Below are 17,461 nucleotides of genomic sequence, written 5' to 3'. Positions count from 1 at the left end.
CCTTTGACAGATTAAAAAATCTGTGCCTCACCACATTTTACTGTTCTAAAGAACTTACTCATTGGAAGTAAGCAAGTCAGAGTGAATAAAACTGGATAATATTTTGACAGAAATTGTAGGATAGTCTTTTATCTTTGCCATTGCAAGAGCAGAGAACAACTACAGCCGTTAACAAAGTGTTGCTAACAAGGAGCTGTGAGAATAACATTCATTCATAGTTAATTACTTCTTTTATGCTCCATAGCGATATATAATTAGATTTAACTTACACATAATTCTTCAACCACTGAATTTTAAAATGAATGTATACATAATGTATATAATCTCTTAATGAATTATATTAGGTATTTTTCTGCCTGTCTAAATTAAAAAACAGTATAAAATATAGTTCAACGTTTTTTTAAAACCTTTGATCATAGTCATGAAGAGCATGTGCATCTCCTCTTTGGTATTACCTAAAATACTCCTTGCTTCTTAATTGACTTTTTTTTGGTCTCTGTTCTTTTATTTTCTTGAGAGGTAATATTGCAGAGCTGCTAATAGCTTGGCTATTGACCTCAGACAGATGAGAGTTTCAGTCTCAGTTCTGCAACTAATATCTCTGTGGTTCTTCACAAATACAAGGCTTGGTTTCTTAGTCTATAAATGGGAATGACAGTAATATCATCCTAATGAAGTATGAGGATTAAGTAACATCCTGCATATGAAACTCTTGATGCCTGAGCCCTAGCTAACGTTTGTTAAACATTCATGTTTTTTTCCTTTTTAAATCCATGTATAACTTAAACACAATTGAAAACTCCATGACTTATATGTACAGCACTGTAAACTTATACATTTATATATGTAGGTACCATCCTTTCAAGACACAGAACATTGTCAGTCCCCATAAAGATTCCCTTTTATTATCCCCTTTCCAAAAGTGTTTCTTATTTTTGAACTTTGTGTTAATGAAATCATGGAGTATACATTTTTGGAGAACTGGGATCTAGTTTTTTTAAAATATATATTGTCTGTGAGGTTTATCCTTATGGTGGCAGGTTAGTGGTTTGTCCTATTTTTACTGCTTTTGTAGCCTTCCTTTCTCTGAATATACCACATTTTATTTGTCCATTTTCCTTTTGATGGATACTTCGATTATTTGCAGTTTTTGGCTGTTATGAGTATAATCTGCTATGAAAATTGTTATCTTTTTGAACTAGTATTTGACATCGTTTTGCTGTTTCTAAGCAGTATTCCTTTATTGATTCTCATCTGCTTTTCCAAGTTTGTTAAATGATCTATGACAAGCTTTCACCCCACAAAGGCTTATATCCAGATTGATAGCTGCTATTATGCCATTTTGAAGAAGTCTAATTGCTTGGGTGGGAAGAAGGAGATGTGGGTGTGTTTAAAGTTGGAAGTGTTAATGAAATAAACATGAGTGAATAAAGAAAGAGCCTTGTCTATTCCGATAATATGGCAGAACTAAATTTATCCAAGCTCAGATCAAAGCTCGATTAGAGCAGGACTTGGCCCTCAGGAGGTTATTCACAATTATGCATTGAATAAACGCTCAAATTGTCACAAAAACTGAATCAACATGCCTGTAACTTGATTGGAAAAGAATTATCAGTAAGTTAACAATCATAGCTAACTGAGGAGAAATGGTGAAAAACATTGGGATGTGATCTGAGAGTTCATTGTCTTTCTACTGATAATTTTGATTTTGATTTAGACTAAACTTCACTTTCCTACCTTAGCTTCTCTATCTTAAAAACATTCCTTATTCCATAAAACAGTTATTTGTACAGAACATTATGTGTGATCATGTAAGTCAGTGGTTCTTAAACTCCTGGAGAACCCAGCCTCACCCCTAGAACTCTGACTCACAGGTCTGGGTTAGAGGTTGAGAATTAAGTTTCTAACAAGTGAGGCTGCTTGCCGAGGTAGCACACCCTGAGAACTAAGCTGCAGGTCATTCTGTTTTTCTCCTTCCTGAAGATTACCAGTAAGCTGTTGGTAAAGATCATTTTCTTGGTCACACTGAAACCTTTTCTAGCTTCTGGAAGGTCAGCTTTTAAACTCAGAAGCTTATAGAACACAAATGGCGTGTTGTACATACTTGTGTCCAGTCCTCAAGAAGGCTAACGTGTACTGCAATAATTCTAACAAATTCAGATAGTAATGTCTAAAGCTGTCTTAGCTAAAAAGGATACCCTTTTCTTTAATGTTAGTATAATAGTCTATATTCTTAAAGTTTGTACAGAAATTAAACATTTTAAATGTACAGTTTGATTTTTCAGGTAAGTAAATGACTGTGCGAAAACCCAACCAAGGCAGGCAATTAATTATAGCTCCAGTAGCAACCTCGTTCCACATAAGAACCAAATGAGTACCACTCCGATTAGGCATAATTGTTTGGCATGCCTAGAATGATCATAATTAATTTTTATCTTGCTTAATTCTTAAAATGTTCACTTTGTAATGAAGTGACTCAAGGGAGACAAAAGGGAGAAGCAGGTGGGAATGGAGGAGTATCTTATTTTTCTGGACAAAGTCTTAACTGAGACTGAGACTTGTGTCGCTCATCTTATGTGAGATTACTGACAGGTATTGGTATAGTATTGAGTGGGGCTGTCTACCTAACTGTTTAAGCACTTTTCCCAAGTGTAGAGTAACTCTAGTAATAGTAGTTGGCTCATTAGTTTCTGTGGTTTTATTGGTACTCTTGTCCTGTAAGAACCTGAAAAAAATTATCCAGTTAAATTGTTAAAAGTCATAAAAGCATAATGAGAGAAGCAAAATACTCTTTAGCTTGCACCTGTTATTTCAAATACTATCTTGATCTCCACATTTTTTTGCTACGTGGGTGTAGATACACACACAACATGTACATACAGAATCAAAAAGCAGTCTTTCCTGCTAACAATTTGATATGGTATTTGAAGAACAAATTCAAATGTCTTATCTTTTTGAGAGGAGGAGTACATACTATTGAGAAGTTGAACTCAAAAAGGAACCTTTGAAGCTGAACTATTAAAGCCAAGAACAGTCTAGAGAGATCATTTGAAATTTAGAATGTGGTCATTATTGATCCACATCTATAAAACAGTATCTATTGGAATAGGTAGAAGGTACGATGAAATGTGTAACAGTGACTTATCCTTTATTTAAAAACCAAAAGGCAAGAATTCTTTTTTTTCTTTTGAGACTGAATATGTGTTTGATTTTCAATCAACTTTGTCTTGAGATAAGTGGACAGCAGAAAATTAAGTTAACTGAGCTGTGTATTTCAATCCTTTTGGAATTTCAGAGATGCTGCCTATGGAAGTTGCAATTTCTTCATCACACTTCTCGACTGTTTTTATGCAGTGAAGAAGGTAAGTGACTTATAGCATGAGCCTGGTGTCGTGCTGGAGAACTTAAATACAGAGCAAGGAAGACAGGCCTTCTCCAAAGACCTTCTAAGATGTGTTTGATGTCAGAGGTGTCCCATTTCCCTGCCAACATTAGAATGACACTAAACTAGAAAACAGATTATTCTGAATCTGAGTGCTTCTCTGTGTGAGTTGGGGGGAAAGCCACTTGAACACAGGGGACGTTAAGAAACAGTTATGTAATTAGGTTCTAAATTCAGAATTGGTTTTGAATGTGTTGTGATGTCAAAGAAAAACAAAAAGTAAATAGATTACTGATTTCTAAATTCTCTTTGTGTATTTTATGAGTCTGCCACCAATTCTGTTTACAACAGATATTTCTGTAACACACTGTTAAACACTTTGTTGTTGTATCTTCAAGAATTTAATTTCTAGTTCAACAGAAGTATTTGAATAGCCCATTAGTTTGTTACTAGGTTTTATATAAAAAACTAAGTGGGTCATTACTGCTTTCTCAAAGCTATTTAAAAATAACTCCTGTGTTTTATAACGAGGGCTACTTGCTCTCTTTGACTTCAGGGGATAACTTCTATCACATTCTAATTGAATAGGGTCCTCTGGAATCAGGTGATGCAGCGGACCCTGGTTAAAACACTCACTCCCTCCAGTGTAGTTTTTGAATATCAGGACAGTGCAGGAAACTAGAATTGTTAATCAGTAGCCCTTGGATCAAATAAGCTTTCAACAACCTCTAAAGTTTTGTGTGACTTGTATTTTCAGAGGGAGAAGGAACCCAAGTTTACTGTCTTGTATGATGAAACACGGTAGCTTTCTGAGAATTTTGACTGAAATTTTATGGGTTAAGCTGAGAGACCTAGTAGGATACAGATTCAGAGGTTAATTAGTATACATTTTGTCCTGTAATAAGGCAGTGAGGATGGACCTTAGTTTTGGGGATTTGAGTCGAGTGACTCTGTGGTGTAAGGAGCTGATGGAGGTTGCCACACACTCTGAGATAGTTCCATGAGGCCTCAGTTTAGGCACTTAATGGGCAGAGGATGCCATCAGGAGATGGAGGGACAGTAGGTATAAATGACCCCTCCCAGTTATAGTTAACAGTCCTTGCCAGTTGGACCCTAGGAAGTTGCTAATGCAGGCAGGCATACTTGTCCTTGATCTAGGATCCTAGGACTCCCTTCTCTGCAGTCCTACAACCTTATATATTTGGGAAAAAAAAGAAGAAGAAACACTTATGAGGGCTTTGGTGATGATATTCTATAACATTGGCTTTGTGTTTTTTTTAAATCAGATATTATATACAAAGTTTAATCAGCTGTAACTATAGATCAAAGATTGCTTTTTTTCATACTGCATTTTAATTTTTTTTGAGACAACAGCTTCTGATTTTTCCATTTAAAGATTTTTATTTGTGACTGATTTTGAATATTATTGTTTGAAATATTTATAAATATAATTATATCTTGATTTTAGTGCTACTTTTTAAAAAAATACTACTCTAATAAGATCTCCTTATGAAATTCAAAGACTAGAAATCCCCTGAAGACTGATAACTTTTTATTGTATCATTCTGTTAGGAACAGCTGTAGTCCGAATATGAAAAATATTGTTTTGAATTCAAAAGAAATAAAATTCATCTTAGATTTGGTCTTGGAATTAGGATTTAAACAACTATATTTTATAAAATATAATTTTTGTTGTTGTTTGGTTTTATAACCTTATTTCTCATTCATATTTCAGTAGTTTATATTTTGCAGACTGGTTTTGCAGAATCACTCCTTTTCAACCAAGGATAACTTCTTGAGCAAGAATTGTTACTTACATGCTGTCTGTCTTAGTAAGCAGGGAGAATGGTTGTCAGGCCACCAGATTGTCCTTGTCTCAGAATATAGTTACTCTGCTTACTTTGCTTAGCATAGTCTTTTTACTGCAACTCAGAATGAGGCTACAGAAAGGAAAATTCATGTATTTTTTCCTTATTGAAAAAAGTTTTTTCCCCTCAAAAAAATTGAATTTTAGTGCTTGTCTCAGGGCTGCCTTTAGTATAGGAGATACTGATCTTTTAATTCAAGACTGTTCAGAAGAATTTGAAAGTGAAGATATGTATAAAGTGTGATATTTGTTTGATATAAACTAACCCATGGTTTCTTCCCTTTGTTATTATTTGTTTAGCAACCATTGGGTTATGCATTATATTTGAAGCCTGAATGGTGTTCATCTAATAAACTAGTAGGATTACTTTGAAGGCTTGATAATTTATATCTTGCATGGATAGGATGATTAATGAAGGAAAATGAAAAAGATACTCTTCATTAAAATATATATTGTTGTAACTGATTTTTCTGATGATGGATGCATTTAAAAGACATAGTCCACCTCCTTTGAAAGCTGTTCCATGCAACATAATCTAAATACAGTGCTTTTCAAGGGTGCCTTCTGATACTTACTATTAAGAAATTGGGTTGAAAATTGTTTCCTTATTTGCATCTTTATTCTTAAAAACTTTCCTTTGGATTTTAGGCAATGCAGTATGGCTTCTTTAATTTCAACTCATTTAACCTGGATGAATATGAATACTATGAAGTAAGTTTTCAAGGATATTGTTTTTAACTCTTTTTTAATATATGTTTTACTTCCAGAAATATTATTCTTATTTTTTGAAAAAAAATTGAACAGTTTAGATGTATATAGAGTTAATCATCTTTCTCTTACTTCTGTTTCTGCAGTCCTAGTTCTTATTGATTTTTTGCACTTGTTACATCCTTTTGGAGTGAGTGAGTGTGCTCCTAGGCATTGTTTTTTAATTTTTAGTTAAAAATTTTTTGTAAGTACTGATGACTTTTATAGAATGAATTAAATGAGATAATGTTTACGAAATCCTTAGCATAGGATCTGATTAAATGAATAGCCAGTATACATTTAATTACCTCTGGAAAACACATATTTTTGTCAGAACCTTTTGTTTATATGAAGTCAAGTCATTTTTGGAAGCAGATTACAAAAAGTAAACACAAATGGCTTAAATAAAGTGGGGAAATTTATTGGTTTACATAAACAAAATGTCCAGGAGCAAGTGTAACTTCATGCATACCAGATTCAGGTATACAAACACTTACCAGAAATTGAGCCGAAACCAGTATTGTTTCAAGGCCCGTTCTCCCCAGTTCTTATTTATAAGCAGCAACTATATAAGAATTTTCCTGGGTAAAATAACTGAATTACTTAGGTATAGTTTGAATAGCAGCAGCAGTCAGCTCTGTTTTCCAAAGGCTGACTGTTGTAGCCTGCCGCACCCCCCCCCCCGCCCCCGCCAAGAAAAGGCTATTAAATGAAAGTTATTAGGAACAAAAGTTACCTAAATATAATGTCCGTTGGATAAATATGGCTGCCAACAGCTTCGATTTACCCTTTTGGTTTACTTAGCTTACTGGAAAAGAATGTTCATAGCTCCAGCAGAAGACTCACCGGTTCCTCTCATTGACTTGGCAGAGATCATGTCTCTGCCCTTGAACCAAGCTGTGATTTTGGTGACGGTAGTGGATGAGTGGGTGCAGAATACTTTGGTCATCCCAGGAGCTGAAATTGGGTCAGCCCTATCAAATCATACAGACCAAAAAGAAGGGCGGTACACAGAGAGGAGAGAAACAGGCAAAACCACAAATGTCCTTTATGTTTTTTTGCGGTAGTGTATTTTTTTTAAAGAATGAGTAATTTGCTTCTCCCATTCTACCCTCCAAGTAGATAATGAGTAAGATGTTACGCTAAATGTCTTTTTCAGCCAAGAATACTTGTGGAATCTTGGTTTGTTTTTTGTTTTTGTTTTTTTTCCTATCCTGCTATAGTTATCTTGAGCAGACAGTCTCACTAATAATGGAGTGATTCCACAGACAACACGCTATTCAGCAGCATCTTAAAAACTCAGATAACTGTTCTTTCACAATTTCTAAAGTAGCTATTATTTTAAACTCCTAGGTATAATTGAACTATTTGACTGATGAATTGGGCTAATAAGTACTGCTGATCATTATTGTGATGTACCAAAGATATAAAAGCATATTGTGTGATTCATTAGGCCAACTCTGCCTTTACTTCTCTGTAATAGCTATATGTTTATAAAGTACAATATACATTTACCATCTTAATTACTGACTATAGTTGAATTATTAACACCATTTTTTGTACTTCCCCTTATGAAAATTAAGCGACTTTCACTTTATCAAAATTAAACACATAAAATAAAATATACTTTCTCTTTTTAGAAAAGCAAAACTAATAAACACACCAGTTAATGGTCCCTCAGAGTTACTTGTTATTTACTAAGGAGTAATTTTAAGTGCTAATTAGCTTCCTTCTCACCAATGCAGAAATTGCAGCATGAGGTGGAGCAGTAGGGTCACCCAACAAATGTCGTTTACTTAGAAATTGCACTGAGACACGGGGAACTGTTAAGTAGCTACAGACCACAGTGGTAGCTTTGTTTAGTCTCTGTGAAAGTGAAAGTCGCTCAATCACGTCCAACTCTGTGAGTCTGTGGAGTTCTCCAGGCCACTGGAGTGGGTAGCCATTCCCGTCTTCAAGAGATCTTCCCAACCCAGGGATTGAACCCAGGTCTCCTTCATTGCAGGCTGATTCTTCACCAGCTGAGCCACCAGGGAAGCCCTTAGTCTCTCTATTTAGAAATTTTGAATTGGTGGTTTGCATTGACTCCATGATGCCCATTTTCTCCTGTTTTAACTTTTCTGAATTCAGGATGCATCTTACAGTATATGATGCCTGTGATTCAATGAAATCTAATCACATTTCTCATTTTAAAACTCTGATTTTACTTCAAAGTCAGAACATCTGGCAATGATTGTCCTCATTCTTACTTACATCTTTTAGCCTGAAATGAATATGGGCTCATCAGTTCGCTTAACTTATAAATAAGTCAGGTAAATCAGTTTTGGGTTACTTGCCTGACCTATAGATTTTAAGGCAACTCTTGATTTTTTTTCTTGCCTATGCTTAGGTAGAGGAAAACATACTCCAGTTGTAAAACTGATTGAACTTGTGTTTATGTTCTCTCCTTCCCCACTATCAACTGTCTCCTACTTTCTGCCTAAGTCTTTTGGTAGCCATCTCTATTGTTATTAAAGTTGAACTTTATCTTAGAATAATTGTGTGATTCAATCCAAAAGACTTGATAACAGGAAGTAAAGTGTTTTAAATGTCAGTTTAGATGTGATCTCCGTATTCTTGTGATTTTAAGTTTTCTGGTGAATTTTAGTAAAAAGTTTTCACTGATTTCTCTAAATAAATAGGCAGCAAAACGATGGAAAGGTGCCTCTGTAGAAATAAAAAGTAAATATTTGAGAAACCAGGACCCTAAATTGATTTTTTTTCTTCTTTATTTAAGAAGTCAAAATTGCTCACATTGGAAGCCAATTAGTAATTCAGGAAAACAGGGACGTTTCCATATCCCTCATGATAGAAAATTTGGTTTTTTTACTGATTAGCAATTACATAAGAATTTACTTGGATAAAATAAAGTATTTAGGCATAGACTGGATAGCAGCAGCAGTCAGCTGTATTTTCCAGAGGCTGACTATTGTAGGGAAAAAAAATGCTCTTAAGTGAAAGTTAATTAGGACCAGAAGTTAACTAACTTTAGTTGTCTCTTGGTATCCCTGGGTGATTGGTCCCAGGACTCACTGTTGGTATCAGAATCCACAGATGTTCAAGTCTCATAGTCAGCCTTCCAAATCCACAGATGCAAAACCCACAGATATTGAGGGCTCACTGTATTCCCTGGGAGTATTCATAGCAGGATAAATTTTAGTTTCCTGTCTCATGGTCATTTGTAAACAGCTTTTGTGCTAAAGGAAATGGATTTGAAGTCCTTAAGATACTCACTATTGAAAGGGACATGGAGAGGAGATTAAATATAAAAATGAATTGTGCTGATCTTCCCCTTGCAGAAAGCAGAAAATGGAGATTTAAATTGGATAATACCAGACCGATTTCTTGCCTTCTGTGGACCTCATTCAAGAACCAGACTTGAAAGTGGTATGCAAAAATGAGCCCAGTATAGTTTTGTTATTAAAAGTATCCATCCGGTATTTTCTTTTAAAAGAAGCCAAAACTCTGCTCTCTTAAGTGTACTCTTGAACATTTTATCTCATCATTCTACCTGGGTTTTAATTAAAAAAATTTTTTTTTCATAGTTATAATCAAATTGGTATTCAATCCCCAGTCCAGATACTGTTTCCATGCAGTTACAAGTGATACTGTTATCCATTGTTTCCTTTCTGCATTTTACAACATCTGATGAATTTCTTTATGTAGGTTACCATCAGCATTCTCCTGAGGCTTATATTCCATATTTTAAGAATCACAACGTTACTACAGTTATTCGTCTGAATAAAAGGATGTATGATGCCAAACGCTTTACAAATGCTGGTTTCGATCACTATGATCTTTTCTTTGCGGATGGCAGCACCCCTACTGATGCCATCGTTAAAGAATTTCTGGATATTTGTGAAAATGCAGAGGGTGCCATTGCAGTACACTGTAAAGGTATGTTTCTAGTGTTGTTTAAAGAGTGATGGACATGTATATGTGTGTGTAGAAACACACTATACTCATTTAGATTATATGCAAGGACACATGAAGATGCCTTTGTTTTAAAGAGTGCTTTTTTTTCCTTTTGTGTTTTGCTTTTTTTCTTAAAACTACTTTATTGCAGTATTGGCATAAGAAAGCTGTACATGTAAAGAATGCCTTTGTTTATTTATTTTGGCTGCTCTAGGTCTTGTTGCCGCGTGCAGGCTTCTCTCTAGTTGTGGCGTGTGGGTTCTCTAGTTGTGTGTGGGCTCTCTAGTTGTGATGTGCAGGCTATGGAGCTCACAGGCCCAGTAGTTTTGGCTTGTGGGCCTAGTTGCCCTGTGACATGTGGGATCTCACCTCTCCACCCAGGGATCAAACCTCCATACCCTGCATTGGAAAGTGGATTCTTAACTACTGGACAACCAGGGAAGTCCCAAAGAATGCTTTTAAATCCCCGATTTCATATGGAAAGTATAACAAATTAAGTTGTATTCATGGGTAACCCTACAAAGGCTTATCACATTCATTTATTCATTAAATGTCTATTCAGTGCCTGCTTTGGTATGTTCTGGCATATGTCCATGAGCAGTAAACTCTAAGAGCTTATCTTTTGGACTTTGTTTTCTAACAAGTTGCTAGATTTTCAATAACTAGAACAGTGCCTGGTACTTAATAAGCATTTATTGAACAAGTGTGTGGATATACTAGGATTTGTTAAACTTTTCTTCTTTGGTTTTTCAACTAAGAAGACAAGGAATATATTTTTATTAAGAAAAATCCAACATTGGGGAAAAGAAAAACTAAACAGCAAACCCTGGAGCACATAAGAAGTCTAATTACTGGAGTTCCCACATTATCAGATTCACATTTTCAGATTTCACTGAAAATTCAGTTTTCACCAAAAAATCTCAAGGACTGCCAAGAAACATGAAAGGATAGCTCATTCAAAGGAAAAAAATGAATCAACGAACACTGTCCCAAAGAAAGACCAGAGGGTGAACTTATTAGACAAAGGTGTTAAAACAACTGTATTTTGTTGTTGTTGCCACATGGCATGGGAGTATCCCTGATCAGGCATTGAACCTATGCCCCCTGCAGCAGAGGCATGGAGTCTTAACCAGTAGACTGCTGGAGAACTCCTAAAACAACTGTCTTAAAGGTGCTTGAAGAGCTAAAAGAAAATGTGTACAAAGTCAAGAAAACAATGTATGAATCAAAATATCAACAGGAGAGACAAAGCATTAAAAGGAAAAAGGAAATTCTGGAACTGAAATGAAAAATTTACTGATGAGATTCACAAGCAGACAAGCAGGCAGAAGGAAGAATCAGCAAACTTAAAGATAGAATAATTGAAATGATCAGGTCTGAGGAACAAAAAAAAAAAGACTGAAATGGGAACCAAGCCTAAGGGAACTCTGAGACACCTTGAAGTAAGCCAGTATATGGATTTTGGGAATGCCAAAGGGACAAGAGAAAGAAGCAGGGAGATTATTTGAAGAATTAATGGCTGGGAACTTCCCAAATGTGATTAAAGACATGAATGTAAACATCACTGAGCCCAACAAACTCCAAGCATGAAAAACTCAGACCTACATCAAGATGCAGTCAGTCGGTCAGTTAATCTAAAGCCAGAGACAAAGAGAACCCTGAAAGTAACAGAAGAGAATCAACTTATGACATACAAGGGATCCCACTAAGATTATCAGTGTATTTCTCATCAGACACTTTGGAGGCGAGAGGACAGTAGGTTGCTCTGTTTAAAGTGCTGAAGGAAAAAGAGTGTCAACCATAAATCCTATGTCTGTCACAACTGTCCTTCAAAAATGATGGAGAAATTAAGATATCCCTAGATCACTAAAAGCTGAGGGAATTTGCTGCCACTAGGTTTGCCTTGCAGGAAATGGTAAAGGTCGAATGAAAGGACTCTAGACAGTCACTCAGTGCTGTATAAAGAAATTAAAATCTCTGTGAAAGTAAGTACGTGAACAGTTATAAAGGCTATTATTATTGTAACTTTGGTTGTAAACGCTCCAATCAAAAGGTAGAATTGGAAGAATGGCTTAAAAAACTAATCTAGTTATATGCTATCTAAAAGATACTAAGTTTAGATTCAAAGACACAATGAGGTTGAATATGAAAGGATGAAAAATTTCATGTAGATTGTAACCAAAAAAGAGAGGTGATTGTCAGACAAAGTAGACTTTAAATCAAGAAAGATTACAAGAGACAAGAACGTCATATATTAACAAAGGTTTCAGTAGAGCTAGAATATATATACACATATATATATGTAACAATTATAAACTTTTTTACATGCCTAATAATATGTTCAAAATACAAGAGGGAAAAATTGACAGACTTGAAGGAGAAAACAGTTGTACTATAATAGTTGGAAATTTAAATATCCCACCTTCAGCAATGGTTGGGACAGTCAGAAGATAAGGAAATAGAGGACTTGAACAGCACAACAAACCATCTATATCTAACAGACTTATACAGTACTCTTTGCCCACGAACCACCAGAGTATAGTTTGTCTTAAGTACACTTGGGACATAGTAGTAGTGATTGCACAGCAGTGTTAACTTGTTAATGATGCTGTCTCTGCATTTTAAAATGGTTAAAATGATCACCAGAAACTGACCCCAAAGAGACATAGATCTTTGGATTAAAAAAAATTTTAATGGCTGTCTTAAAAATGCTCCATGAGCTCTTTTGCTTAGGTCTGTGGTGCCGGCAGGATGGACACGTGTTGCAGTCTTCATGCTGCTGGGAAGCTCCATAGCCATCCCAAGTGGCATGATAGACAGTCCAAGAAAGCCTATGAGGACCGAAGGCCAGTCCTTTTGGAGGCACTTCTCATGCAAAGGGCATTGTGACGAAGAAGTAGGGGTTGAAACCAGACAGCCAAATTCTGCCATCAGGAAGTGTATAAGGTTTAGCAAATCAAGAATGACAAAAGAATCACAGCCTCTGTTGTTTGAATGTTTCTGAGGAAAATGATGAAGTTCTGGTTGCTGGATTTGGTTGCAAAGGTCATGCTGTTGGTGACATTCCTGGAACAGGCCTTAAGGTTGTCAAAGTAGCCAGTGTCTCTCTTTTGGTGTTATACAAAAGGCTAAAAGGAAAGATCAAGATCATAAGTTTTGATGGTGAAATCATGATAGCAATAAATTTTCATATCACCTACCCCAAAAGAAACCTCAGTGAGCTAAACAGAATCATAGAGAAGTAATTGAAATCAGGAAAATGATTCATAAACAAAAATCTGTTCAAATGATAAAGTTTATGTTAGGCATATTTTACCAGAATCTAAACAATAAAACAAAATCCAACTTTGATTATTTCATTTTTTTCCAATTATAATAAGCAGTTGAGGTGATTTTCAGCTGAAGTGCACAGGATAGCTGCCACAATAAAGAATTATCTCACCCCAAATGTCAATAGTGCTGAGGTTGGGAAATTCTGAAGTTCACTGCTGACCAGTTAAAAATCTGAAGAGGATTTGATATGATAAGATCTTTGGTGAAGAACACTGATGATGGTGTGAAGGTTGGATTATCAAGGGAAAAGTAAGATTCATTGGGCAGTGTATTGATTTGCTCCAAGTACTATAACACAATACTAAACAACAAAAAATTTATTTTCTTATAATTTGAGAGTTGCCTGACTAGCTCAGTCAGTAGAGCATGAGACTTACTTTCTCACAGTTTTAGAGGCTAGACGTTGAAGATGACGGTGCTGATTTCTGATGAGGCCTTTCTTCCTGGCTTATAGCCAGCCTTTTCTTTGTCCTCTTCATATAGTCAGTCCTGGTATCTCTTCCTCTCTTAAAAGAAAGGACACAAGTCCTGTTGGATTAGGTGTCCCTCTTACTCCATGACCTTAGTTAATCTTAATTTCCTCTGCAAAGGCCCTTTTTCTGGAAACAGTCTCATTGGGAGTTAAGGACTTCAACATCTGGATTTGGGGAGGCACAGTTTAGTCTAAAACATTCTATTTTCTGGGCACTCAGTATTCATTTAAGGTAAAGTGCATTCACTCTTTCCCAACAGTCCCCAAAGTCTTAACCCATTACAGTATCAGTTCCACATGTAAAGTCTCATCTAAATATCTCCTGAATCATGGTTGACACTTCAGGTATGATTTATCCTGAGGCAAATTCCTGTCTGTGAGCCTCTGAAACCAGACAAGTTATGTACTCATAAAGTAAAATAATGTAATGGGCATAGAATAGATATTCCTATTCCAATGAGAGAAATTGGAAAGTAGTGACAGGTCCCAGGCAAGTTCAGATCTTAGCAAAGCAAATGCCTTTGGATCTTTAGGCTCTTTAGCTCCTTTCTCTGTTCAACAGGTCCACTGGGATGACAGTAGCATCCCCTTGGGCCCAAGGTGGCGGCCCTGCCCCTGTGGCTATGGGCAGGGGCAGCCTGGCCTGCCGAAACTATGCAGGAGGCCCTGCCCTATGAAACCTGGGAGTAGACAGCCTTGACCTCTGGGCCTGTGGTTGTGTTGGCAGCCAGGCTCACCTCTGCATCACCCTTCAGAGTCATACTAACCTTCTCTTGAAGGATGGGCCTTATTTGCAACCAGTTACTTGCGTTGTCCAGTCCTATGGAATCCCTGAAACTTAAAAAAAAAGCCTTCTTTTATTTCATCCTGTTTAGCCCTATTTCATCCTCCCCTTTAGTCCAAACTGGCAGTGTGTCTTCTACTGTAATCCTATCAGTGTTCTTGGCTTCTGCTGAGATGGCTTTTAATTACCCATGATTAAATCCATGGGTAATATTGTTATGGAATTTATTTGCTTGGTATCCAGAATACACTTTCTTTCTTTTTTCAGATTGACTAGGCCTAGAGTTTTCTAAATGTTTAGTCTCTCATTCCCTTTTGCTTAATAATTACTTCTTCAATTCATCTCTCTCTCTTCATGTCAGTCAGGAGAAACCAGGCTGGACCTTCAGCACTTTGCTTATGAATTTAAATCTACGGTGTTAAATGCCCCAGGGCGTCACTCAGAAGTTCTGTTTCCCACAAAGCATTAGAACACAATTCAGCCAGGTGGTTTCTGGGTTTTTTTGGCCACTTTCTAATAAGGATTGCTTTTCTTTCAGTTTCCACATGAGTCTGCACTGGAATCTTCATTAATGTCCATTTTCCTCCTACCAATAGTCTCTTCAGGCAGTCTAGGTTTTTTCTATTATGTGCCTTAAAACTCTCCTGGTCTTTACAGTCCCAATGCCAAAGTCACTTCCACATTTTTACATAGTGTTTGAGTAGTATGCCCCTTCACAGTACCAAAATCTGTGTTAGTTTGAATTTCCCAGAGATATAGAGCTAGTAGGATATGTTCGTATAGAGAAGGAGATTTATTATAAGGAACTGGCTTATGGGAATATATAGGCTGGTGAGTATAACAGCTGCAGTGTGGACTGGCAGACTGGAGACCCAGGAGAGCCAGTGGTGCAGTTGAAGTCCAAAGCCTGTCTGGTAGAAAGTTCCCTCTAACTTTGTTGTTGTTCAGTGGCTCAGTCATGTCCGACTCTTTGCAACCCCGTGGACTGCAGCACGCCAGGCCTCCCTGTCCTTCACCATCTCCCGGAGCTTGCTCCAACTCATGTCCGTTGAATTAATGATGCCATTTAACAATCTTGTCCTCTGTTGCCCCCTTTTTCTTCTGCCTTCAGCCTTTCCCAGCATCAGGGTCTTTTCCTGTGAGTCGGCTCTCACATCAAGTGGCCAAAACTTTGGGGCTTCAGCTTCAGCATCAGTCCTTCCAATGAATATTCAGGGTTGATTTTCTTTAGGGTTGACTGGTTTGATCTACTTACAGTCCAAGGGACTTTCAAGAGTCTTCTCCAACAGCACAGTTCAAAAGCATCAATTCTTTGGCACTCGACCTTTTTTATAGTCCAACTCTCACATCCATATAGGACCACTGGAAAAACCATAGCTTTGACTATACAGACCTTTGTTGGCAAAGTAATGTCTCTGCTTTGGGAGGTGGATGTTTTGTTCTTTTCAGACTTTCAACTGATTGGATGAGGCCTACCCACAGTATGGAGGGCAGTCAGCTTACTCAGAGTCTACCAATCTCATCCAGCTACACCTGCCAGATTGACACTTAGAATTAATCATCACAGGAGGTAATGATACTAGTCTAGACGAGAGTAAAGAAAGACAACAGGAATAGAGTGAGTTGGGGGGGCAGTCCATGTCCAAATATGTATAAAAGTGGAGTAGAAAAAAATGTTGGATGAGGGAGAAAGTACAAGATTTTAAGCTTATATTTTTAGAAAGATGATGGTATTATTAACTGAAAACCCAGAGTATAAAACACTGTTACTGAGAATTATCTCTTAGAAAGTGGATTTCAGTCTTGGTTAAACATAGAATCGTGGGAGATTTTAGGAATCTCTGTTCTAGGCTGCATCACATACCGATTAAAGCTCTCTCCTTGGTTGTACTGTACATGAAAACATGAGAAGCACTGTTGAGGGGAGCAGAATCCTGGGAAGCTTTTAAAAAAATTCTACCTGCCCAACAAAATCCTGGAGCAGATGAGACCAGGTCTCATTGGTTTGTTTCTTTTCTAAGCTGGCCTTGGACGGACAGGCACTTTGATAGCCTGCTACATCATGAAGCATTACAGGATGACAGCAACCGAGACCATTGCTTGGGTCAGAATCTGCAGACCTGGCTCGGTGATTGGACCACAGCAACAATTTTTGATGATGTAAGTGGATGGAAGTGAAAGTGAAAGTCACTCAGTCGTGTCCGACTCTTTGTGACCCCATGGACTATACAGTCCATGTAATTCTCCAGGCCAGAATACTGGAGTGGGTAGCCCTTCCTTTCTCCAAGGGGATCTTCCCAACCCAGGGATTGAACTCAGGTCTTCCACATTGCAGGTGGTTTCTTTACCAGCTGAGCCACAAGGGAAGCCCATGAATTCTAGAGTGGGTAGCCTGTCCCATCTCCAGTGGATCTTCCCAACCCAAGAATCGAATCAGGGTCTCCTGCATTGCAGATGGATTCTTTATGAACTGCACTATCAGTAATTCCTCAGGAATTCATGGGTCTGGAAGGTGATGGGAATTAGAATTTTTCTTAGTCCGTGGTAACAGCAGTAGGAGAAAGTTATTGGTGTGTTTCTTTCTGGAAGGCTGTATTTTGATATTGTTACTTAAATGCTGTAGGAAACAGGCAAGCCTCTGGATAGAAGGTGACTATTTTCGTCAAAAGTTGAGGGGTCAGGAGAATGGAAAACACAGGGCGGCTGTCTCAAAACTCCTTTTGGCTGTGGATGACATTTCAATCAATGGGGTCGAGAATCAAGACAAGCAAGAACCTGAACTGGTAATCGAACCACCCCCATCGTGCTGTTGTCATTGCTTTATGTGCTGTTGAGAAGCTTTTAGGGCACGGAGAAAATTGTAGATAAATAAAGCACATTCTGAGGGATTATCGTCACATATTTTTTATACTTATTGCCCTG

General features: G+C 37.2%; 1 protein-coding gene across 12 annotated transcripts in view; it reads left to right on the top strand.

Moving 5' to 3' along the window:
• Positions 1-17,461, top strand: part of CDC14B (cell division cycle 14B) — a 131,336-nt gene that overhangs the window by 87,255 nt on the left and 26,620 nt on the right. For all 12 annotated transcript variants that reach the window (XM_065946394.1, XM_065946393.1, XM_065946395.1 and 9 more), the window contains exons 6-11: positions 3,296-3,362; positions 5,898-5,960; positions 9,335-9,422; positions 9,702-9,932; positions 16,561-16,699; positions 17,163-17,322. In XM_065946394.1, coding sequence (XP_065802466.1) covers positions 3,296-3,362; positions 5,898-5,960; positions 9,335-9,422; positions 9,702-9,932; positions 16,561-16,699; positions 17,163-17,322 — 748 coding nt within the window. The remainder of the gene's footprint in view (positions 1-3,295; positions 3,363-5,897; positions 5,961-9,334; positions 9,423-9,701; positions 9,933-16,560; positions 16,700-17,162; positions 17,323-17,461) is intronic.

This window comes from Muntiacus reevesi, chromosome 10 (genome assembly GCF_963930625.1).
Source record: "Muntiacus reevesi chromosome 10, mMunRee1.1, whole genome shotgun sequence".
Taxonomy (NCBI): Eukaryota; Metazoa; Chordata; class Mammalia; order Artiodactyla; family Cervidae; genus Muntiacus; species Muntiacus reevesi.
This window is presented reverse-complemented; position numbering and strand designations above follow the sequence as displayed.